The sequence below is a fragment of the Fringilla coelebs genome (assembly GCF_963513975.1).
Source record: "Fringilla coelebs genome assembly, chromosome: 17".
NCBI classification, from domain to species: Eukaryota; Metazoa; Chordata; class Aves; order Passeriformes; family Fringillidae; genus Fringilla; species Fringilla coelebs.
This window is the reverse complement of record NC_140043.1, coordinates 4,461,385-4,485,137: the sequence shown is the minus strand read 5'-3', so window position 1 is coordinate 4,485,137 and position 23,753 is coordinate 4,461,385. Positions and strand designations below refer to the sequence as shown.

At 42.6% G+C, this 23,753-nt stretch overlaps 2 protein-coding genes across 10 annotated transcripts in view; one reads left to right on the top strand and one right to left on the bottom strand.

The window, feature by feature from the left end:
- Window positions 1–626: 626 nt before the first annotated feature.
- On the bottom strand, window positions 627–20,656 carry PRR14L (proline rich 14 like). The gene is made up of 9 exons (XM_084216970.1): window positions 20,579–20,656; window positions 18,861–19,353; window positions 17,689–17,770; window positions 10,189–16,495; window positions 7,162–7,230; window positions 6,245–6,413; window positions 5,855–5,961; window positions 4,853–4,924; window positions 627–4,219 (listed from the first exon to the last, which is right to left on the bottom strand). Exons 2-9 carry the CDS (start codon window positions 19,308–19,310, stop codon window positions 3,943–3,945), a joined length of 7,533 nt encoding a protein of 2,510 aa, XP_084073096.1. The 5' UTR covers window positions 19,311–19,353; window positions 20,579–20,656; the 3' UTR covers window positions 627–3,942.
- Window positions 20,657–20,858: 202 nt separating this feature from the next.
- The window catches only part of DEPDC5 (DEP domain containing 5, GATOR1 subcomplex subunit), a 41,258-nt gene continuing 38,363 nt past the window's right edge, over window positions 20,859–23,753 (top strand). For 6 of the 9 annotated variants that reach the window (XR_014616586.1, XM_084217259.1, XM_084217255.1 and 3 more), the window contains exons 1-5: window positions 20,859–21,114; window positions 21,674–21,748; window positions 22,517–22,604; window positions 23,272–23,318; window positions 23,632–23,717. Coding sequence is in view for 8 of the 9 variants with exons in the window: in XM_084217259.1 (XP_084073385.1) it covers window positions 21,676–21,748; window positions 22,517–22,604; window positions 23,272–23,318; window positions 23,632–23,717 (294 nt within the window). In the remaining variant the exon portion in view is untranslated. Of the gene's footprint in view, window positions 21,115–21,673; window positions 21,792–22,516; window positions 22,605–23,271; window positions 23,319–23,631; window positions 23,718–23,753 lie in introns of all 9 variants that reach the window. The other 3 variants (XM_084217260.1, XM_084217256.1, XM_084217254.1) reach the window with 1 other exon arrangement.

Sequence of the window (23,753 nt, the reverse complement as noted above, 5' to 3'; positions counted from 1 at the left end):
TGGAGCTTCTCTGCCATCTGTGGGGCCCGTGTGACACTGCACTTGGGAGAAGGCAGTTTTGAGAACACAGTGAAGAAATGCATCTCACAGCCTAGCTTTGCCAAGAGCAGCCTGCAGCTGATCAGGGATAAATTAACACTCGGGGTTATACACAAGATTTTATGGGGTGGGAGGGCAGGGATGTTGTTTTCTGAGACAGACATTACCAATGCTCACTAGGCCTTGTGGATGATCCTGTGCTCCAGCTTTGATTCACAAACAGCACTGTGCTGCCTTGCACAGCCTGTGGTACATAAACCACTGGCCAGCCTCAGCCTTGAATCCCAGCTCTGAGCTGAGCAGGAGCTGTTTGTGCTGTCTGTGCTCCCTGGCTCCTGCTGCTCTGCTTTCTGAAGAGATGGATGCTGCCTCAGTATTCTGAATAGCAGCTGAGATCATGCTTAATACCTGCCAGGCTGAAGGAATACCAGAACTGCTGCTCTGTGTCTCAATAACAGCAGCCCCTGTTACCCAACAGTGCTGATCTCTTTGGAGATTTGACCTTTCTCCCCTGCATGTAAGACATATTATCATGCATATTTACCCATACAAGCCTAAAGGCCTTAAAAACCTGAAAAGTTCTCAGAAAAATTTATTTCCATAAATTAAAAACACACACAAAAGAAACAGTAAAATTTTAGATTCACACAATATTGAACAGAAACAAAATGCCAAGAGCATGATGGAGGCTAATGGCACAAATGTACAAATTCTCATTGAGCTATTTGTTACCGTGATAGCATCATACAGACTTTTAATCCACAGTTACTATCCATATTCTAGAAAAGCACCTGGAACATAATATACCAAAGGCCCACCTGAAATAAAATACAATGAATGAGAACTGCTTGCAGGAAATCAGATCCAGCAAGCACAGGAACTCAAATGTATGGAGACACAAGCCAGCCAGGCAAATGCTGTACCATACCTGAAGGAGCCTTAGCTGCTCCAGTCATAGCATGATGAAAACGATGATTTTTTTATTCTTTTTTTTTTTTCTTGAAAGTGATCGTTCTATCTCTGACAATCAGCAAATGTATCAAAGAGCTGCTTGGCTCTACTAAGAGACAGGACATGGCAAAAGCTCTGCATTCCTTCTCAAGCTGTTCTGGTCATCAGTTTGTGATGTACTTTCCATAGTGGTACAAAAACATCCCCACTGGAGTGGGTCCACTTAATGAAAAGGCAATTGTACATGTCCTTCCGCTAGGGATGTATGCAAGACCCCAAAAGATGAATCCTCTACACTTTTTTAAAATTAGCTGTGACAGAAGCAGCTCAGAATGGAAATGCCCAGCTTTTGCCCAGTCATCACTCCCAGTGTACAAGCAGCAGCCACAAGGAACATGGCTGTTCCATGAGTGCTGTAAACAGAAACAGAGGTGGGAAGGGAAAAAACAAAAAAGTGCATAAGCAGGACTGACACCTGTATGCTGGGGAGGGGAAGAGATGCTTGGTCTCCACTAGCTTACATTGTCATACAAACACTAAACCAAAAGAGAATAATGCTGTGTGTTTGGGTTTTCACAAACTAAGGTCTGGGAGAAGCTAAACAACTGCAACATCATTTGGTAACTCCTCCAATTTCTGTAAACTGAAGAGTATTTGAGTGTTTTCTTTGCTCTACTCTCTCCACTGTAGCTTGTAGGAAAAAGGTTCATAAATCTTATTTCAATGCAATCAGAAACAAGAGAGAACAGGGAAGAAAGTTAAAAAAACCCACCCTAAACAAAACCCAACATAACCCAAAGGAAAAGACTCAACACATTCCATGTTTTGAAGCACATTAGAAGTCTGAACTTCTCCTGGACCCAAGTCTCTTCTCCCCCACCCCAATCTTTATTTCCTTGAAAGCCCCAGTAAGGTTACAGCTTAACTGTGTCACTGGAAGGCCTCCCATATTAATAGGTGAATGAATGCTCTGTAACAATTCCATTCTATAGCATAAATCCATAAAAATATATCTTTCACTCTTGCTACCACTTCCAACTAGTCAATAATTGGGCTAATAAGCCAACATAGGGAAACTTTCAAACATTTTTTAGGAGGCAGTTGATCTTTGTTTTTTAGGGATTTCTTTTTACAAAAATAAAGAGAATCAATTAGAATGTTCTACAACAGCCCAGTAAGTTAACCAGAAAAATACTATGTCAATATGTTCAAAGTTTGCCTTGTTATTTTACCCTCAAACTCCAAACACTACTACTCTAAGTGTGCACTCCTCTCTTTTCTTCAGTCTTCCTGATTAAAGATAATTAATTAGTCTTCAAAACAAGAATATAAACTTCTACAAATCCCAGCACATAAGCTGGGAGCAAAACAAACCCAGATTAGATTTCTTTCAAGACTCAGGCACACACAGTGTAATAATTCTCTTCCATTTCTCTACTCTCAAAGCTCTGCAATTCAACAGATTGCTTGTTAACATTTAGTTTTCTGTTTGGTCAGTAACAGAAGTGGTAGAGCAACAGAAGATAATGATGGTATTTGCAGTCCTGCATTTATTGGGACTTTATAAAAAATACCCACCCACTAGATATTTGCTCAATTTGAAGGTAAATAGAAACTCTATTATATGGGTAGATAAATAAGAAAGTGCAAGTTCAAGTGACAAGTGAAAGAAAGAACAGACTAATTAAATTTGAGCATCCCAGCAACAACAGCTTTGCCTGAATAACTTCTCTAGGCACTAAGGGACAGAAATTACCTGAACAGCAGCTAGCATTGGAATCATGCTTTGAGTTAAACTTAACAGAAGTTATGCCAGAAGGGAGCTATCTTCCTTCCAAAGGTAGAGCTGAGGAATTGCCCAGTGCTGCATCAGATAATTACATATGGCCTTACATAACAAAAACAATGTCCACATACTCAGAGGCTCTTGTACAACACTGGCTATTATGTACAACAGTGCTGTACAGAGAATATCTAGTTATGAGCTACAGGAATTGTAAATCTAAAATGGTAAAAAAAACCCCAAAACCCTTCTTGTTGACATTAAAATCAAGTTAGTATGAATGGAATTAAAATAACTTTAAAACAAGTATCAAAGATTTTGCTGGTCTTCCCTGCATGCAGCAGCTCAGCTCAGTTAAATAAAAATCTCTGCCTAGGTATCCTGCAGCTTAACACCCTCATGGACCAATGACCTTTTCCTCTGGAGAAGAAGCTGGCATCAGCCAAGTAAGTAAAAAAATCTGCTGTTTGGGAAAAAATAGTACTGGGCACCATTTTTCCTTAAAACATTATCTTTTTTGAGTTGAATCATGTTAAAAGAAGCATATACAAAGTGCAAGTTATTTAATGTCTAATTATGTGGGGCTTCTGCTGCCTGGAGCCAGGAAGGGCAAAGATACCTAGAAGGAACCTTCTAAGTTAACAGAAGGAAGAAACAATTGACTGCTAACCTAGACAGCTACTTTTAATTATCAAAAGGTTAGTGGTATATCAAGAATGTGTTTGCTAGAATTTTTCTTTATCAAACACCATATCTCTTTTGTCAGCTTGTTAAAAATAGCCATTACAGTAACAACAGCAGACTCAAATGTGCAAATGATCTGGAGTACAGAGTTCTAGCATCACTGAAGGTGCACTACTTCCTTCCTTGACACTCCTACTCTACCCCAAAAGATATATAAACATAATTAAATATAAGCAGTAATTTCCAGAGGTTGAGAAAGGAAGGGTAAATTTCAGGTGGCTGTGTTACACTCAAACAGGGACTTAAAAGAATCCCTCCAACAGCATTTAAAAAAAATATAGCACCTTAAAGAGGGTCACAGCCAAAAACTGATTACCAGATGTTAGAACAGAGTGGCAGAGTAAGGTATGAAGAAGTCAGTAGATTTCTCCCAAGAAAAAAATACTAAAGAAGCTGACTGGACCGTTTCCAGCTAAGTGGCTCCCTCAGGTGCTGGAGGCCTGCTCCTGCTCAACCTCCTCTGCAAAAAAGGCTTCAAGGTCCATTAGCTTCTGACTCAGAAGAACATCTAACTCTGCACTCTGCAGTGCAGCTCTTTTTGCTCGGGTGAAACTCCCCACTGCTTTGATTTTGCCTCGTGTCTTCCTTTTCCGGGGAAGAGTAAAGTCCTGAAACTCCAGAATCCTCTTTCTCTTTTGCTGGCTGACAGAGATCAAGTGTCCATTTTTCTCCTTGGGCTCCTCAAAGATTGTTTCCAAGCTCCTGGTAAAGAAAAGAACAGAACTCATGAATACCTTAGCAGCAGTCACCTTACACTGACAGGGAGACTGGGGGATTTCATAATCCAGGTAAAGACTCTTCTAACTTTTATATTTTTACAGCCCCTCCACACCTCTTGTAATGTTATCTACACCTTACACCTCCTACAATGCACATTACTGCCAGTGAGTTGTTAGTGCTGCACAGACATTTGGGTAGAAGCTTTTGTATTTCAGTTCTGCAGCACAATTACAGAATCTTAATTTTACAGAATAAATAAGTTTGAACATTTGATGATAGGCTGTGATTGTTAGTATTTTAATGAACGTGTAATTCCCTTTGAATTTTGGAAAGTAAGTACTGTACTTTGATGGAGACTGGAAGGAATGGATAAATGAAAAAATATACAAATCCATACTTAACCAGCTGCAAATTCTTAGTTCATATTCTATTTCACTTTCATATCCAAACAGTAAAGATACTATTTTCAAATTAATTTTCTCTAGCAGTTTAAACTAGACCAATTTTAAGAATATATCTCCCTCTTAGCTTTCATATACCTTTCATCTCCTCTCTCCCCCCCCCGCAATTAATTTACATTTATCTCAAGTTTTCTTATTAGGAAGCAGAACCAACCTGGCAGGAGGAGGGGACTTGTAGTTCTTGTTTGTGTAAATTTCTTCTAAGCTAAATTCTTTCTTCTTAAGCCTGAAAAAGTAATGATAAATCAATCTAGAAGGAAGAATCTCAAAACAACCTCTCTTTACAGCAAGCAGATTTACAAGAAACAAGTACTGTTTGCATTCTGTGCCTAAATGCTAACCAATTATGCTTTAACTAACTGGGGACCAGGAGGAATGAAAAATGAGCTCATTAAGTACATAATGTCATACAGTTTTTATAATGTCTGTGTCAAGACTTGCCCTTTCTGCAGAGATCAATATTCCTTCCAGCATTCTGTGATGCTTTGAAATAATGATGCTCAAAAGGGGAAATGCCCTTCACCTTTTTATGAAAGCTGAGAGGAAGTCTTACAGTTTAACAGATTAACACTTCATCTCTTGAGACTGATTTTAGTTATTGACAGTTACCAAGCTGATCCCTGAAGAAATGCATTCCTTTGTCAAAGGTGGTAGCTGTGTTTAGGACAGAAGTCATCCTAGGTGAAATATGACCAATCTGACCGGTCTGACTAGCAGGCACACTAGATGACTGATGGGAAAACTTTATCAATATCTGGCTCTGTGATCCCCCACACTTTCACTGAACTAATGCTTCCCTAAGATCATACACCAGACAAAGAAACTGTGAAAAACTCCAACACAATTTGCATCACCAGAACTTCTAACAGATCGCTTCATCTCACTGTGCACTGCAGGTTGACTGATTTTCACTTTTTCAATAAAACTTCCTTATTTAGAAAAATGATTGCATTGCAGCTTGCTTTTTCACATTTTGCCTAAACTCCAATCAGTAGTTTTGATCCAGAAGATAGAGCTGTGTCAATCATTTCTTGTAAAGGAAGTAAACATCGGCTGTCACTCAGCTGGGGCTGTATAAAATAGTGGTGGTAAGAGAAGCATTTATTGAAATGATTACATTCATATGCTTGGAGTCCATTTCAGAGGTACTGCTCACCTTTTTGGTTTGGGTAGTCCCATTGGAGTAAGGTTAGGGTCTGGCTTAGGAACAGTTTTCCTGATTCGGATCTGTGAGACTTTCTTTGGCCTCTTTTCTGGCTCAGTCTTAAGAAAGAAAGATGGAAAAGTTAAAATCAAAGAAATTAAAACCATACTAGTCAACAGAATTTCCTTTTATTCTGAAGATACATTATCAATAGAATAAACATTCCTCTCTGGTTTGCCTCCTTCTTTCTGCTTGAATCAAAGCAAGCAGCAGCACAGAGTAGGACCTGCAGCCTGTTTTCTCTCCTCATCTTTAACAGTTACTTGATAATATCCAGCAGCAGCAGCTTCAGCTTCTGGAGAACCAAGAGTTTGAGAGATTTAAAATATAAAATGAACTCACTTTTTTCAGTTCTGTGTCATCTTGAGATCTCAGACAGGCTGGAACAGAAGCATCTGCTTCATCAAGGGCAGGGATGTGGAGCTCAGAAGCTGAAAGCCTGGGGGGAGATGGCAATGACTCTGGAAGTGTGTGAGGCTTTGGTAACGGAGGAGGGAATGAAGTGTCCAGACTGTAACAGAAAGAAGGGAACATGTGTAGATTGATACCCAACTGATAATGCAACAGCATTCCATGCTCTCAGGAGATGTTCCTAAATTGCAATATGGGCACAAAAAGCTAACACATTTCCCAGAAGTGGCCCAAGTAAGTGAACTCTGGTAGACACACACAGCCCAAACCTGCTGCATCACACACTGATGCTGACACCAACTAAACTGACAGAGTATTTGAGCATGTCATTTAAAACCCACTCTTTCCATACAGCTAAACAGTACACAGCTCTATATATGAACTGACAGGGATCAATCCTCCTTTTCTGCCAGCAAATCCTTTGACACAACTATTAATCACACTTTTTATTTACAGATAAAATATAGCTTTGATACCTGCCATCCCTACACTACGGGAATTGAAGGAAGTTTCAGCATCTATCATCCAGCTGCTAAGGCAGAAAGGACTTATATCCAAGTAAGGAGTCAAACTTCTATAGTTTCACATATTCATTTCATAAGAAGTGGCACAACATGGTTGAAAGTAACAGAACTGTTGTGTCCAATGTTCTGTGTGGTGTTTGCATAACTGCCCCTCCACTCTTCTCCATTACATCACCCAGTCAGTTTGCCTCACCCACTTAATCAGAAAGCTGTTCTGGGAGTGAACTGCCAAAAGCTGAAAGCCAAAATGACATAAGCAATGGCTTTCTGAGGAAGGTTATGATCCCAGCACTCAGAGTAAATACCAACAGCTCAGATACTCACTGGATTGCATGGCCTGCAGTCTGCAGTGCTCCCAGACTCTGCACAGGGGAGTGTGGTAACATGGCACGGCTGGGTCAAAGAGGAATGAAAAAACAAAACAAAACAAGACAGACAGAAATTAGGGCTACACTATAAAAAGATGAGGGAAAAATTATTAGTATAAACTGGATTGTAAGACAAGATGCTCATATCAAGAATGAGAATGAAAGACTAAAATGATACAAAAAAGCCACATCTGTTTAGGTAACTAAATTTCATTGTTAGGGAAACTGTCCTGTTTTCATTTAAAAATGGTAGTAATGAGAAAAGGAAATAAAGGCACAGAAAGAGAGTGAGACAGTAATATTAAAAGTCATAATTATATAAAGTCTGAAAATTGTAATTCTTCCTATGAAAGTCTGTTTTCCTTATTCAAACCCCCAAGTTTTTACAATTTAAGTAACCAAAAACCTTGAAGGACATGGTTACTATTACTAAAGAAAATAGTGCATAATGGCAACAGTAACAGGTAAAAGGAAGTACTTCCATCAAATTAACCCCCTGTGGTCTCTGACTCCCACAGCCTGCCATACCCTTACTTGACTGGAATAACCAAAGGCCTTTCCATAAGGGTTGGTAATGACCAGAATTCTATGGCATAAAAGTCACCACAGCAGCTCTAAGTCCTTTGATATTAAGTTTTACTTTTGTGCCCGTACTGTTAACAGCAGGAAATCATTCAGGACAGCTTTAACTACATTGAACAGCAAATCTTGTATTTGCTGTTTTCTCTAACAGTGAAATGCACTTCACTGTTCTAAAGCAAAGATGTTACAGCCAGACTGGAGTTCTACAAAGGAAATGAAAACCAGCCATGCTGGAAGCACAGGGAAGTCTAACTACACATAAAGAGGTCAGAAAGACCCAAATATTGTGTTTATCACTTATGTTAGAACTGTAACATTTTGTTTCAACATTCCACTCATTATTCCAGTGTTACTGGAACCTGTATCCCTAGTGCAGCAGAGCCCTCTCTGTCAGAGAGAGAGCTTATTGTTTTATGCAATAATAATACAACATTACAAGGACAGAAGGAAATCACTTTAGAAATGTTTAATTCAAATAAGCATTAATTAGAAAAAAACTTCACTGAAAGAATGCTTTATTATTGACAGTGGAAGGGATGGTGGAAGTTAGGTAGGGCAACTCTTTTAGTTCCTTGTTCTGCTGGTTAAGAACATGAATTGTGAATGAAATATTTTAAAGATAACAAATCTTTTCCAAATGAAAATGGCCTGCAGGGAACTTTTTGATTTTTCCGATTTTTAATTATCTTAAAACAGGCAAGAATTTCTGTCATAGTGGGAGCTGAAAAGGCTTTTACACTGCACCAAACATACCTCTAATATTTATGTACCAAACATCTGAGTGGCACAGATTTACATCTGCCTCATACACACAGTTGTAAGGTATTTTAGAGAAAACAAATTAAGTTTTAGGGTATTTTAACTCTGGATTATTTTTCACTTGAAGTGAAGATGTTTGATTTGAATACTCTCCCTCTGGGAAAAAGATCACCACTCATAGCAAAGCACTTTTCCAATGACTCCTTCCATCAGGAATGAAATCCTCTTACACATCAGTTAACTGGATGTGCTGTCCCGAGCTGCTGCACACTCAGGGATGTGGGAAAACCCCCAAGTTCTCATCTCCCAGTCCAAGGAGAGCATGCCTCAGCAACACAAAACACTGAATTCATCTTATACACAGAACTAAGTTTTAAAAAGATTTGTTTTGTTTTTGACAATGTGTTATTTTTAAGTTTAGTGCTCAAACTGTACTTTATTGCTATGATCACTTTCAGAGTATGGAATGAAAATGGAAGCCAGTCCCATAGAATGTGCTGCAAATGTTGTCTCTATTGACATTATTCAACTTAATTCTTTTAGTGCAGACAACTCCAGAATGGAGCAGTGCTTTCACAAGCTCACTCACACCTTTGGCAGACATTAGAATTTATATTAACAAGTGATAAACTTTTAGGTATGTCACCCATTTATACAAAGCCAAGTGCAGCATTTGTTACCTGGCAAGATTTTTGGTTACACTCGTGTCAATCTGTGACACAGGCTGAATTCAACAGTTTTCCACAGACTGCCACACTAATCAAACCAATGAATTAAATAGACTTTGGTACAGTGCTCATGAAGCTCTGCCCAGGAACTGCAAGGTGACAAAATCAGGGACTGAACTGCCCTATGTTAATGAGGGATAAAGGGCAAAATCTTTGCTCAAGGACATGCAAGAATCCTGTAATAGAGCTAGGAATTTCTTTCCTTCTTTTTATTAGCAAAATGATCTTAAATGCTCATAGCAAAGTAAAATTAAATATTCAAAGTAGATTTCAGTCCTCTTCCCACTCGTAACAAGATTGACACCCAGAGAAAAATTCATTACCAATGTTAACTGGAGCTACATTTGCTTGTGCCAACATCACATATGAAAAGCCATAGCATGCATAAAGAGGTTTCAATTAGCATAGAATGGTCATGGAACACAATTAAAAATGTTACTGAATGACACTCCCCCCCCCCACCCTTTACAATTCTTCCTAACTTGATATTGAGCATTTTACAATGGTTCCAAGGGGTATTTGTGGCTCAGACCTCTGAAAAAAACTTTCCTACCTCAGAAATCCAGTTCCTCTGCAGTCACTCTGAATAGACCTAATGAAGTAGCTCACCTTTTGCATTATATACTCTGATGCATGGTGTGTATATTTTGCAAGGGAGAAGAAAATAGAGTTAGCCATTCAGCCAAAACAGGATAGTATTAAAGAAGCGAAGGCAATATATTTAAATTCAGCTAAAAGACCGTTCTGTAAGAAAGGATCTTCCACGTTGAGCCATCCCTGGAGCAGAATGTGCAGATCTGGAACAGGAGAAACTGACCCTCCAGTGCAAGCTGCGATTACCCTCTCCCTCCCAAAAAGGAGCAAGAACATACCCTGCACACATTCAATCTCAGAAACAAGGTGATGGGTTTTACCTGTTCTCGATGCCCACACTTGGCTGCCACTTGCAGTGATTGGGAAGGAGAGGAGTGGTTTCGGAAGGACGGGCAGCGGGACCATGCTGGCTCCATATGGACAACACCCTGCCCAGGGAGTACGGCAGTGAGGAGACGAGGCCAGCGGGGACACACCGCGGCAGCCTGGCCCCTTTCAAACCCTGAGCCAGCTGCGATATAAACAGTCTCTGGATGGTAGGAATATGGCTGGTTAAGTTTCTTCTTCTTGTCCAAATCCTGTAACATCCAGGGGAAGAAAGTGCTAACACTGTGTGAAGGCCAAGTGTGGAACAACCTCCTCTTCTTCCAGCTACAGTGTTTCTTCCAGGGTCAGGATGAACAGTAACAGTCCTAGGGGTTGTTGCGGAGTGAGAGGAATGAAGCTCATTATTTACACAGGAATCCTCCTGGAAAGCTGTTGTGTCTGAACAGCTCTGAGAAAGGAGAAAAGACAAAGTCCACTTTGAAGCTGGTGCTGGCGTTTCTCTGAAAACTGGGCTGTGATGTACAGAGTGCTGGGATGTAATCCCTTTGAGGTCTGTCACAGGACTGGAGTCCAATTTTATGTGAAAAGAAATTGGGAAAACTGAGGTGTCCAAGAAAGAGGCTGGAGGCTCGTGGCTTAAGTCTGAAGAAAGTATTTTGGTAGTTTCTACAGGATAAAGTGCCAAAGGCTGAAAGCTGAACATCTTGGTGCACCAGCTGTCAGCCCAGCGTGAGTGTACGTTCCTGTTAATGCAAGAAAAGGCTTCCAAGAGATTTTTAGATCTACATTGGCTGTACCTGTCACCCACTGGAAGAATTTCAGAAGAATATGGCAGAGGTTCTAAATTACGGCCGCTTTTGGCAGGGGCCAGGAGCTTGCTGGCCATTGCAGACAACTTGCTCAACAATGCTGGTTCTTTGGTACATTTTCTAAATTTCAAGCTGTTCAACAAACTGCACTTCTTGGCCCTCTGCCTTGGCATGTGCACAAATCTCATGGCTGTTTCCTTTTCCACTGTTGGCGGTTTACATGGAAAGTACAAAGACTCCAGAAGCGGGTTTTCCTGTTTAGGCAATATTTCCAGGGGAATCTCAGAGACAGGTGAACTTTTAATTGTTTTGATTTTTCTTACAGTTTTTAGCTGATACAATGTGGGAACTTTTTTGCATGTCCTTCCAGGTTGTATTTTTAATGGAAGAGGTCCTCTTAGTTTATTTGTAGTTCCTCTTCGTTTATTTGTAGGTCCAAAGGCACCAGGGATCCCATCATACCCTAAATTAAGGTTCAGGTTTTCCATTTCTGAATCCTGAGTCTTCAAAAACTGTGAACTAATAAAATCTGTGGTAATCTTTGGCCTTTTAACTTCTTGTAAAGTGCTACATAGTTTACTTTCACTGCCTCTTATAGCAACAATCTCCTCTGAAGCACCTCCAAACTTTGTATTTCTAGATGTCATCAACTCAGCTGGAGAGCTGCATAAGAGTTCAGAACTGTGCAACACACTTGGTTGCAGTACGATTTTTGCTTTCTCCTGATGTTCTAACTTCACTTCTTGTTGTGCCTTGCCCAACTGATGTACTTCCATATTTCCATACTCCTTCTGTATAAATACTTGACATTCCTCTATTTGATCAAGTCTCTCTGAACATAAAGCCCCATTTTCCTTGCCAACTGCACGAGCTGGTATTTTGTCCTGGCTTTCTGTTACTTCCTTTGCATTATCTTTGCTCCATGCATTTAATTTGTAAGGCACACACGCTTCACTGCAAACCAGACAGTTTGGGGATGATTCTTTGCAACTCTCTGATAATGTGCTCAGAGGTGGAGAAAATGTGGGCGTTGTATCATCCTGCACTTCTGGGGCAGCCTCTGTGTCAGATACAGCTCCAGCCTCACAACCATGCACGGTTTCTGAAAGTACGCTGGTATGGCCTAAGTTTGGGAGCTTTATATCAGTTTGTCTTTCTTTTGAAAGATTATTTAGTTTGGATCTTGGGATTCCTTCCAAAACCCTTCCATAATTCTCAGTCCTGAGGGGGATTATTTTGCTACCAGACTCTTCAGAATCTTCCAACAAGGCCCATGAACAATCTTTGGGCAACCTTCCTCTAGGAGCTACCTCTTTTCCTATCATCTCTTGAACACAGGTATTCTTAAATTTCTCTTGACCTGGAAGACTTTCTGGTGAGCTCATGTCCATGTCTTTCCCAGCTGGCATGCAAACCCCCTCACCTTTCAGACTTTCTTTGCTGTGGTCACAAACTCTTGAGCTTTTGGCACCATGCAGAGAGCCAGCTGCTGATTCATTCCCTGAAGATGGAACCTCAATACTGCTGGATTTTTTCTTAACGGAAATTGTTACAGAAAGAATTTTTGTCATTAAAGTATCTTTGCTAAATTTTTTGTCAGAAGATGAAATATCTCTTTGTGTATTCTCAGGTGACATACAGAGCTTTTCTTTCTCAGGCAGAGAGATGTGAGAGTTCAGAGCTGACACAGTTTCTGAATCCACCTGAGTCTTACTAGAAGTTTCTTGGATGTCAAACTTTTCAGAATGGGATGCGCGAACGCCCCTTTGAGCATCAGTTTCTTTACCAAGCTCAAAAGTTAACTGTGGGCAAGAGTTATTTAAGACAGGAGTTACACTTTCTCTGTTTTCTGTATCTGAAAGCATATTCCTATTTTCTGGCTTATCTGTATTCTCAAACTTCTCTTGACCAGGAGGACTTTTTGGTGAGCTCATGTCCATGTCTTTCCCAGTTGACATGCAAACCCCCTTGCCTTTCAGACTTTCTTTGCTGTGGTCACAAACTCTTGAGCTTTTGGCACCATGCAGAGAGCCAGCTGCTGATTCATTCCCTGAGGATGGAACCTCAATACTGCTGGATTTTTTCTTAACGGAAATTGTTACAGAAAGAATTTTTGTCATTGAAGTGTCTTTGCTAAAAACTTCAGCTGAAGATGAATCACAATTATCACTTTGTGTATTCTCAGGTGACATACACAGCTTTTCTTTCTCAGGCAGAGAGATGTGAGAGTTCAGAGCTGACACAGTTTCTGAATCTGCCTGACTCTCAACACAAGATTCTTGAATGTCAAACTTTCCAAAATGAGATGGACCAATGCCCCTTTGAGCATCAGCTTCTTTACCAGACTCAAGAGTTAACTGTGGGTGAGAGTTATTTAAGATAGGATTTGTACTCAGACTTTCTCTGTTTTCAGTATCTGAAAGCATATTCCTATTGTCTGGCTTGTGTGAAAGACTCCCGTGAATTGATGAAATGGGCAGAAGTTGAGTGCTAATTGTATTTTCCTGTTTCTCTACCAACCACTTATTCTTTGGCAAAGATTGCTGCATTTTGTTTCCTGCAAACACCAGCTCTGCTTTCTCTTTTGCACACTGGATGAAACGAGCCTGCTGTGAGCACTGTGGTTTGTCATCAGAAAGGTTTTCTTCAAGAGCTCCTTTATTGTTTCTTTCCCATCTGTTCTCGTGTTCTTGTAGTCTGATTGTCTTCTCTTCAATCAGATCACCAATGGAGTCCATGGATCCTGAAGAATCTTCATTTTTCACGCCAATTAAAGAGCCCAAACCCATTACATTCTCTTGTACAGCTCCTTTAAACCTGGCTTCTCTTGCACATTTGTGGTCTAACAGAGGCAGGTCCCCACCTGTTTTTAGGAGAAGCTCTTCACTGTGATTAGGATCAGTTTTGTCTCTTTCCACAGAACTGGTTATGGTTTCTAAGCCAGTGTTTGGTTGGTTGGGTAAACTTTCTAAATGTTGCTCACTGCCCAGCACTGGGACATCAGACTGACTCTGACATGGATGAAACTGATTTGCCAAGGGACAAAGGGTCTCTTCTGTTTGGCCAGCATGTTGTGTTGGAACGTTCATGTGTCTGAGTGCTGGCTGTGGATCACAGCTTGAAGGGCTACACCCAGAGGGATCAGCTGTGAGCAATGGCATTTCTTCCTGCTCACATGTGTCCAGTTCTCTCTTCCATGGGCCTAACAGAGAGTTGTAAAATCCAAAATTATGAGCACAGGTGGTTTTGTTCAAATATCTGACTAATAGCTGTTCACTAGTCCTGTTTCTCTGATCGCCTTCAGGAGCATTTGGGGAATCCACAGCTCTTGTTTTATCAAACTCATCTGTCTGGGAAGCACACGTGCCAGTGTGTTCTTTTGCCTCATCTCTGCCACAAACAATTTCACTGCCCATTGCTTTACAAAGTTCAAATTGTTCCACAACCTTCATATTCTTATTTGAAACCTCATCTCTTGCCAAGGTAGCAGTAGACTTCTCTGCACTATATGCTGAGAAAAACATGGTTTTTCCTGTGGGAATATCATATGTCCCATGCAGGGCTATACCTCTGTTGCCCCAGTCATTTTCACAAATAAGAGATCCACATGCCAAAGGGGTGTGCACTTTTGGAAAGATCATTGTCTCTTTACTGTTAGATCCTGATGAAGACACCCCTTCCAAATGATCATTTTCTTCAATCTTATCAACTTCAACACCAAAAGACTGACTGTTTAGGAAAACTTCATCCACACATGTACTCCCTGATAAAATACAGGAAGTGCTGGCAGCTGGACACTGTTGTTTTATACTCTTGTTATTACAAAGCCATGTGTGACAATGTTCATTTTCTAAACCAGTGACCACTCTCTCCATATTTCCTGCAGAAGATTTTATATTCATTTGGGATACTCTGCTTGCTGTATCAGGGTTATCAAAAGTCATGGAATTTACAGAAGACTTGAATTTGTCTTTATGAAGCAAAACTTCAGCAACTTGTTCTGTTGTTGTTCCAGAAGCACCAATTAATTCTTTTCTAGACCAATTATCCCAAGCCTTGTCCTTGCATGAAACTTCATTATTAGTACAAGGAAGACACTCATTATTATGAGGTTCTCTTGATTTTTGTAAAACAGGAGGTAGAGTTACATTTAGTGTATAAAACAAATTTGTTTTGTTCCCAGTGGATAAGCTGTCACTACTATCAGCTTCTGCAGCTCCAACTAAACCACCAGCCAACTCTTCTGATGTTGCAGTGCTCTCAGATTCCTTTTCAAGCAGTTGTGCCTTGGGTGAGTCTTTTTCTAGCTTGGTACCAAGATGAAGACAGCTGTGGTTACTGAGAGGAGGGATTTTATTGGCAGTACTGTAAAAGCACATGTCTCTCTGCCCAGTTCCATGGGAAGCAATGGTACTTGTTTCCACCCACAAACTATTTTCTTTTGTATCATTCTTGCATGGGTCACTGACAGAGAATTGCCACTGGTCCTTTTTCAACTTACCACCTTCTGATGGGAATATTTTAAATTTTTCTTTTGAGAACCCCTCAGGAGATGAAGCAACAGAACTAAAAACTGGAGAATGACGCTGCTCAGAATTAGCAGTCTTTGTGTTATCTCCCACAGGAATTTTTCTCCAGCCTTCAGCAGTCTTCTCAGATTTAGAGCAGTATGATTTTCCTATAGCAGCACTTGATTCCCTAGGATCAGGTTTTGCACTAGATAATCCTTTTTTCCTTACCACTGAGATCTGCTCTAGTGGTACAGATGTGAAAGTTTGGTTTTCTAAAAACCCAGATCCATGATCATCAAGAGTGTGATGTTTGATGTTTTGGGGAAGGTACTTCTGGGGGGTTTCACTGACAATTCTGTGAACTGCAGAACTGCCTTCTGGTGGCATATTTCCAAAGTCCAGATAACAGATGCTTTTCAGAACTGGACATAAAACTTCAGAACTTTGTGTGGAGAGTGTTCTACAGCTTTCTGCTGAGAACAACTCATAAGGTTCATTTTGTTCAGGTACAGGACCCTTAAAGAAGTCATAAGCATAATTTTCTTCATCCTGCTGACAAGTCTGGCAATTAGCAAATGATGTACTGAATTCATTAATAGGATTTTGTCTGGGTAACTTTTCTTCTCTAACCTCCAAAACAGATACACCACTCCCCCCTGTTCTCAATGGCATGGCAGCAAGGGCTTCTGACCCACTATAGTCACTTGTTTTTTGTGGATGATCTGTAGCTGCTCCAGTGTCCATGACTTTTAAAGGCTCTAAAAAACCTAAGATGCTGGTTTCTGAAACCCCAGCTCTGGCCATGACTGTGTCTATGTCTGGGCATTGATTGCTCTCAGGTGGAAGACCTGTACTCACTCTGTCATTCTTGTATCCTGCTTTACTAAATATCCTAGTCCCATCAGCCTTCATACCTTGTACTTCTTCAGTGAGCTTTGGCAAAGTTTCAGCTGTCACCTGAACATTTGCTTGGTATTCTTCTGCATAAGAAAAAAAATAAAGCAAATCAGAACCATATGCTAAATTTAGAAGGCATTCAGCTCATTAAGTACCTGTTGTTGCTGTACACAACACTCCATGCAGTGTTGGTTACCAAATGTTCTTAAAAGTGAGAATTGATGCTATCAATTTTAGTACAAGTCTTTAGAAAAGGAAAAAACAAACTATTCCACCACAAAGCTAAGGCAACAAAACCAATCCTTTTAAAAACAGACATTTCCATGAGCAGCAGGATTCCAAGGCCTGTACATTTCACATTCCTCTAATATCAAGCTGGGTGAATGCAGGTCCTGTAACTTAACACATAGGAAGCCATGGCCAACATTAAAATAATGCTTATTTGTAACATCAAAATTCAACATAGGCTGGGACTTGATCTGCTCCAGCCTAGAAATAGGCTGGAATTGTGTGGCCATTTCCATTTCTTCTTCCTAGGAGACATGTCTGTCAGTAACTCATCCATAGGGAAACAAGACATATCTCATCTGCCCAAGCAATTTGGATTATTCATAAACTTTTTTTCTGTAAAGTCACAAAGAAGGTGCTAATTAAAAAAATTACAGTTACTGTAGAATATTTTCATACTCAAAACTTTACAGGGAACATATTTACTCAGACTTCTTCAGATCTTTTCCCTATTTCCTAGCAAGCACAAGACGAGATGGCATTTGTCAGCTAAATACAAGTAAAGATAGCAGGGGGGGGGAAGAAAATAATTACCAGATGCAGGAAAAGTGACCAAAGTCCTTGGAGCTAGAAAATTATAGAGGATTATAATGAAATTAATAATTCCTTTAGCTGTCCTTTTTCTTTGGATTCTCCACTTTTAATTTTATTTTTTAGAACACTCAAAAATGAATGAGTAATACTTTTTTATATATATGTATATGCTATTACTGGTCTCATACACTCAATCTTTGAAACCAAAGGAAATGCAAAACATCTGCTATTAACAGTCTCTTCTGCTTTGGAAACAAATAACTAAAATGTATCTTCTACAGAAAAGGTCTTGAGGCAAGTACATACCCTGCCAGGAGAAAGTAAAACATTAAGTTTTGACAGGGTAACACTTTCTAAATGAGCCATCCCACAATCACTCATCTGTTTTAAATCAATAATAAATAACTGGGAGAGAGGCAGGGGCTGGATAGAGATGTACAGCTAAAATAACTACCTGTGTTCCTCAGAGATCCTGCAATTTCAGTGCAATAGAGTCTCAAAGACTTTGCCTCTTGCTCATTTTGGTGAGAGTCCTCCTGAAACAACAGAAATATGGTTAGACATGGTTAGCTATGGTTAGACAGAAAAATCGTCAGATTTTCTGAAGTGTGTCATGTCTCAGGGACTGCATCTGCTCAGCTGGGTTAGTTCAGAATAAGAAATTCACTAAGAAACCTCCAGACACATCAGCCTAGGCCAGAGGGAGCCTTGCATTGCAAGGGCTGCACACAAGCACTAAGGATGTATCCCCAAACCACTGCTGTATTTAACAGCAAGGAAGTCTTGTGATGTGGCAGCTAAAATATAAGTACATGGCTTAAAATGCAAATTGTTGAAAATTGGAATGAGAAGAGTAATCCAGTCTCCAGGTCTAGTTCACACCCCCAAACCACTACCACTAGACTTCTGGGAAGATGTGTGTCCCTATTAGAACTTGCCTTCTGCTTTCCTTGGGCTTAAAACCACAAACCCTGGAACAGGTGACCTAGATCTGCCAGCAAAACCACTGAACCATGATCCCACAACCAAACTACCTGCATTTAGAAATATGTGAAAATTCATCTTGAAAACTGAATGATTATAAGGAATTTAACAATTTTAGTTTCACAAAAGTGATAAATCGTTTTAAAAAATGCCAGATAAATCAAACAGATATCAAAATTTGAAATTAAACAAACAAAATTATGCAATACCCAATAATTAAGGTAAAACACTAAGCTGTGCATCTTTTTCTGTTACATATCTGCCTTACAGCATTCCAACAGTATTGAAGCAAGTGAAAACATTGGTATTTTAAAATACTGCTGGTCTACTGAACCATTGTCAGTATTGTCATTTTTCACTGGACCCACAATAATCCAGATACTGACACACACACCCTGGATGCGCCCAAGGCCAGGCTGGATGGGGCTCTGAGCAACCTGGTCTAGTGGAAGGTGTCTCTGCCCATGGCAGGGGGTTGGAACAAGATGATCTTCAAGGTCCTCCTCCCAACCCAAACCATTTTATGATTCTATACTAGAAGACACAAAAAGAACCAGGAAACCCATTGCTAAACCCACTGCCTAGTGATTCTAACCCTAAATTCAAATTATCACGCAGGGATTCATTTCTGCATTCACTTACTTGTTCTGACCAACTTTCCCCAAAAGTTAAAGGACAACATTCAGCATGATGGTCCTCAGCACCTTGTGCCTCTTCATCTTCTTTCTGGTATCCATCACTAGGACAGACTAGTTTCCTAAAGTGTCTTTTTCTGCTTTTTTCATCCTCTGCAATGTCTCCAGGCTGTAGTAATTCTTCAGGAAAGGATTCTGCTGGCCCACGAGAAATCACCTGGAGCACATCACCCAAATCCTGTGTCTTCTGGCAGAAGGTGCCTATGGCAGAAGTCCATGGCCCATCCCTGTGTGCCAGCACGGGTACTGGCCCATCAGACTGTGCATCCAAGCCAAGGCTGGGCCCTGGCACTGCCATGAGTTCCCTGGAGATGCTCTCTGGCAATCCAGTGTACAGCTCCTCTATTACAGCAGACACAGAGGAATCAAGGAGAGACTCCACCCCAGATGAGAGCATCAGGGCTGGTGAAGATCAGATGCCCTGAGCTTTTCGGTTTATCCTAAAAAATAAAAGCAACATTAAATCAACGTACATTGGATTAACCATAGAAAACCCTGAGCTGGAAGGGGCCCTCAAGGATCACTGAAATCCAACTTCTGGACTAGATTAAAAGGAAAAGCTTGATTCCTCAAGATTCCAGTATATATGTTTAAGAAAGATACTTCCAAATATGTCTCTAAGAAAGGAGCTGAGAAAGATTTGAGTATCTAAGGAAATGCTTCATGAACAAATGAAGAGAATAATGCCAAACAGATATTCCCAAGCCTCATTTTCACATTCAAACATCTCCCTGCAGATTTAGCCACATCTTCTGAATAACCTGAGAAGAGGTTATAAAGCAAATCACCGGGGCTTGTATCAGACATCCTCCTCCTTCACTAGAACTAAAGCATTGTTTGATTTCCTGGGATTTTCATGAGTTTCTAGTCTTTGGAAGAAAGCTCCAAGTTTTCTTCACATTCTGTGCCTCAAACGAACACTGTCTAAGCCACCAGGCAGCAGCTGTTCCTCTCAGCTTCTCTCCTGTGAGCACTCAGTGCTGTCCCGCAGTGCAGAGGATGCCTTGTGCCCAGGCACAGCCCCGCTCCGGATCCTTCGGCTTTGTGAGCACGGGACAGGAGCTCCGGCTGAGCTGACACCGCTCCTGTGGGCACCGGGACAAGCCCGCCGTGCAAACGCCACCGCAAATCGCCCCTGAAGGCTCCCGGACAGGAACGGGCTAAGCCGGGCCTTCAGCGGAGCATCAGTTACTCAGCTCACCGCAACTCGGCTCATCAGCCGAGCGCTGCTCCGTGCTCCTCTAGCAAGAACAGCCCGTGCAGATTCCGGGGAAACTCGCAGCAGCCTCCTGGGAACACGCGAGGCCGCTCGTCCCGGGAGAGCATCACCGTCCCGGCGGTGCCGCCCGAGCCCAGCCGCGCCAGGACCGGCGGCGACCCTTTGTTCCGAGCGCCGCAGCAGCGCCGACGGACTCGGCCCCGAGCCCCGCTCCTTCTCCGCGGCAGCAGCCCCCGCACCGGCCAGACCCGAGAGTCCGCAGCCGCCCTGCGGCGGCGCACCGGAGATCGCCGCTCTCGGTAATTACACAACCGCCGGTGTCTCCCCCGCGCCCGGACTGGGCATGGCCCGCGCCGGCCACTCGGGCCGCTCCAACTCCCGGCCGGCGGCGCGCGCGGGAGGCGGGCCCGCGCCGGCACACCCCGCGCCCCGCCCGCTGCCGTTACCTGAGCGGCGGCGGCCGCCGGCCCCGCTGTGCGCGCCCGCCGCGCCGCGCCGCGCCCCGCCCCGCGCGCATCACTTCCGCATCCGGGGCGGGCCCGCGCGCGGAACCGGCAGCCGGGGCTGTGGCTCCGCCTCCGGCAGCGCCCGCCACGCCTCCCGCAGGACCACGCCCCTCACCGGGCCGGGTCCCTCCGGCCCCGCCCCCGCGGTGGGCGTGCCCCCGCTCCTTCCCACGGTGGCGGCGCGGGTGTCACGTGGCGCGCGGCCCCGGACGCGGAAGTGCCGCGCGGTACCCGCGGGACGGCACCGGCGGGTCAGGGCAGGGCCCCGCGCTGGGCGCTCCGCGAGCGGGGCCGGGACTGCGCTGCGCTCCGCTGTGGCACGGCTGGCCCGGCCGCGCTGCCCCGGGGCTGTGAGCGGCACGGAGCGTCCGGGCTCCCTTCGCGCCCCGACTGCACTGTTCTCCCCGGTGTCCTTCCCCCGGGGCTCTGGCGTGAACCGCCGCGCTGCTCGCTCTGCGCCGCTGCCCCCCGTGCGGGTAAGGACCCTGGCGGGCCCGTGTGCCCGACCGCCCCTCGCCGCTGCTCCGGGCAGGAACTCGGGTGTCTGGATGCGCTCCTCTTTCCCTGTGAGCGAGCGGCCGCGGCGGTTCTATAGCTGCTCGATGACAGCGGGCTGGAACCGCTTGGCTTTGTTTGCTCTCCGCTCCGGCCCTGCTCTTTGTGGCGTCCCCGGTGCGGGTCTGCCGGCTCGCAGCACCAAGCGGCGCTTCTTTCCAGACCCGCATCAGCTCTAAGTTATAGCGTTTGTTTTAACAAATTTTAGTCTTTTTTTCCCACCACGACTCAGTAGCTCGGTGACTGACTTTCCGTAAAGCACTTTTGCAAGCTCAACCCTTTAATCTATTTGAAAAGCACACTTTTAGGTCCCTCTCTCCTTATGCCTGTACCTGTAGCTGCCCCGCAGTCTCCTGTGCTGGGCGCAGCTCTGCCGCGCTGCGGTGAAATCGGCCGGGACAACGTGCTGCGTTCACGTTCAGAGCATAGACAATGGTTTTGTATTGACAAGATCTGTGTTTGCTTTCCTTTCTGTGTTAGATATGCAAGATGCCTGTAACCGTCTTGGCTCGAAGCGTCTGAGAGGAACTGGAGCTCAAGATGAGAACCAACAAGGTGTACAAGCTCGTCATACATAAGAAGGGGTTTGGAGGCAGTGGTCAGTATCTCCTAGCTCATAACAGTGAGACCAATACTCACTTAATTGAAAAGAATTGTTTTATTGTCAAATTGCAGTTGTAAAAGAGTGAAGATGGAACTTTGATGTAACAAGCAGTATTTCCAGCCAGAGTTTGGAAAGCTCTTTCTAATAACAGGATACAGCAAAATAAGTGAACGTTTATTGGAAGAGACAAAGATTGTATCTAAAAAAACTTTGCTTTATTTTTTCTTCCTCCCCTTTTGTTGCAACACTTTTCTCTTAATCTGGTGTTTCAGTCACCCTAATGAGTGAGATATATGTCAGTGACTTATGACTGCACCTAGTGTTTGTGAGCACTAATAACAGTGCCACTGATTTGAATGCTCACTGCTTCTAGACTTACACATTGATAAATCTTGTTGAGATTCTATAGCTGTCTACTTTCCTGCTGGTGTTTTTTGTATGAAAAGTACAGAAGATGATTCTGGTTGCATTGATAAGACACAGTCTTTTGAGAACACTTCTTTTGTGAAAGTTCTGTTATTTGAGTTGTTTGTGCCTGCAAGAGTGGCTGATCTGGAGTGGCTGGGTGGGGACCCTGTCATGTGGAGAATAGAAAGCATTTTGCTGATGTGTTCATCTTGGTTTGGTGTATTTATGTATGCTGAGCTGTTGTATGCAAAAATGTAGGTGTCTGTTTAGTATATATCTGTTCACTGTCCTCATTCTTTTATGTCTTGTAGATGATGAACTGGTGGTGAATCCTAAAGTATTTCTTCAAATCAAGCTGGGAGATGTTGTGGAAATTGCACATCCCAATGATGAATACAGGTGAATTCTCTTTGCTGATATCAGTGAGGTTGGAGCACTGGAAGGATCTGTTCATGTGTAGTGCTTTCTGGAGTGGGAGGCTCTTAGGGCTGACATAACTTTGCACCAGGATGCTGCCATGACTTTTTTCTGCCTAAAGAGAAGCAAAGAGGTAACTTTAGCAAGAGTGCTTCTTTAAAATTTATGGAATTCTTTGTGTTTGGTGTTAGTTTGCTGATCTTCTGTAGGCGAAGTAGCCCCTGAATATAGAATCAACAATGTCTGTATCCTCTTCCTAGATCTACTGTTACCTAAGGATTATTCTCCTATCCTAAGTATATCCTAGGCAAAAATAAAATTTTGTGGCCTTGTTGCATGAACCTGTTCACCCTTCAGCCTTTCTCTGAAGGGCAGCAGTACACTTGTGTGAGGATCTGAGAAGTTCTTGTGTGACCTAGTTTCCCATTTGTAGTATCATCTTTACCTCAAGAGTACCTTATAACTATGAAGAGTGTAAGGAGCAAGACAGAGAGACAGGTGAAGATGGTGTATGAAGCTTTCTAGAAAATATTAATGTTTCTCTTTAGCTTATCATGTGGTCCATGTTACTAAATAGTTTTGTGTGTGATTTACCAGAGAGACTGTTGGTATCTCAACTTGTCTACTTTTTTCCTCTTCTCCATGCTAGTCCCCTGCTTCTCCAAGTGAAGTCACTTAAGGAAGATTTACAGAAAGGTAAAATGTGAGACTTATGCACACAATCATAGGAAGGGTGGCATGGCTGGCTAGCATGTGTATTTAATTTCATAAGAAAATTGATGCTTTGTCTATTTAGCAGGGGAAGGAATTAAAATTTTAACATAAAATGGGCAGTTAGTTCTAAATCTGCTTTTGTTTGGGTAACATGAGTATGGCTTAAGCAAACCTGGCTTTTTAGCCTGAAATTTGTGTTTCATGACAGTCTGACTGTGCTGGTTTTGTACCTGTAAACCACTTGGACCTGTTGGGGGCATTGACTTCTCTGCTGTCCTTTCTTGTTCTCTGGCAGAAACGATAAGTGTGGACCAGACAGTGGCTCAGGTGTTCCGCCTGCGGCCGTACCAGGATGTCCATGTCAATGTTGTTGACCCAAAGGTGTGTGGTTTTACCACTTGTTTCCATCCATTCCAT

Coding starts and splice junctions, on each gene's coding strand:
- PRR14L (XM_084216970.1), bottom strand. CDS start 19,310: ATGCTCTCATCTGGGGTGGAGTCTCTCCTTGATTCCTCTGTGTCTGCT. Junction 16,496..17,688: donor AGGATCTCTGAGGAACACAG/GTAGTTATTTTA, acceptor TTTCTTATGCAG/AAGAATACCAAGCAAATGTT. Junction 5,962..6,244: donor ATGACACAGAACTGAAAAAA/GTGAGTTCATTT, acceptor TTCTTTCTTAAG/ACTGAGCCAGAAAAGAGGCC.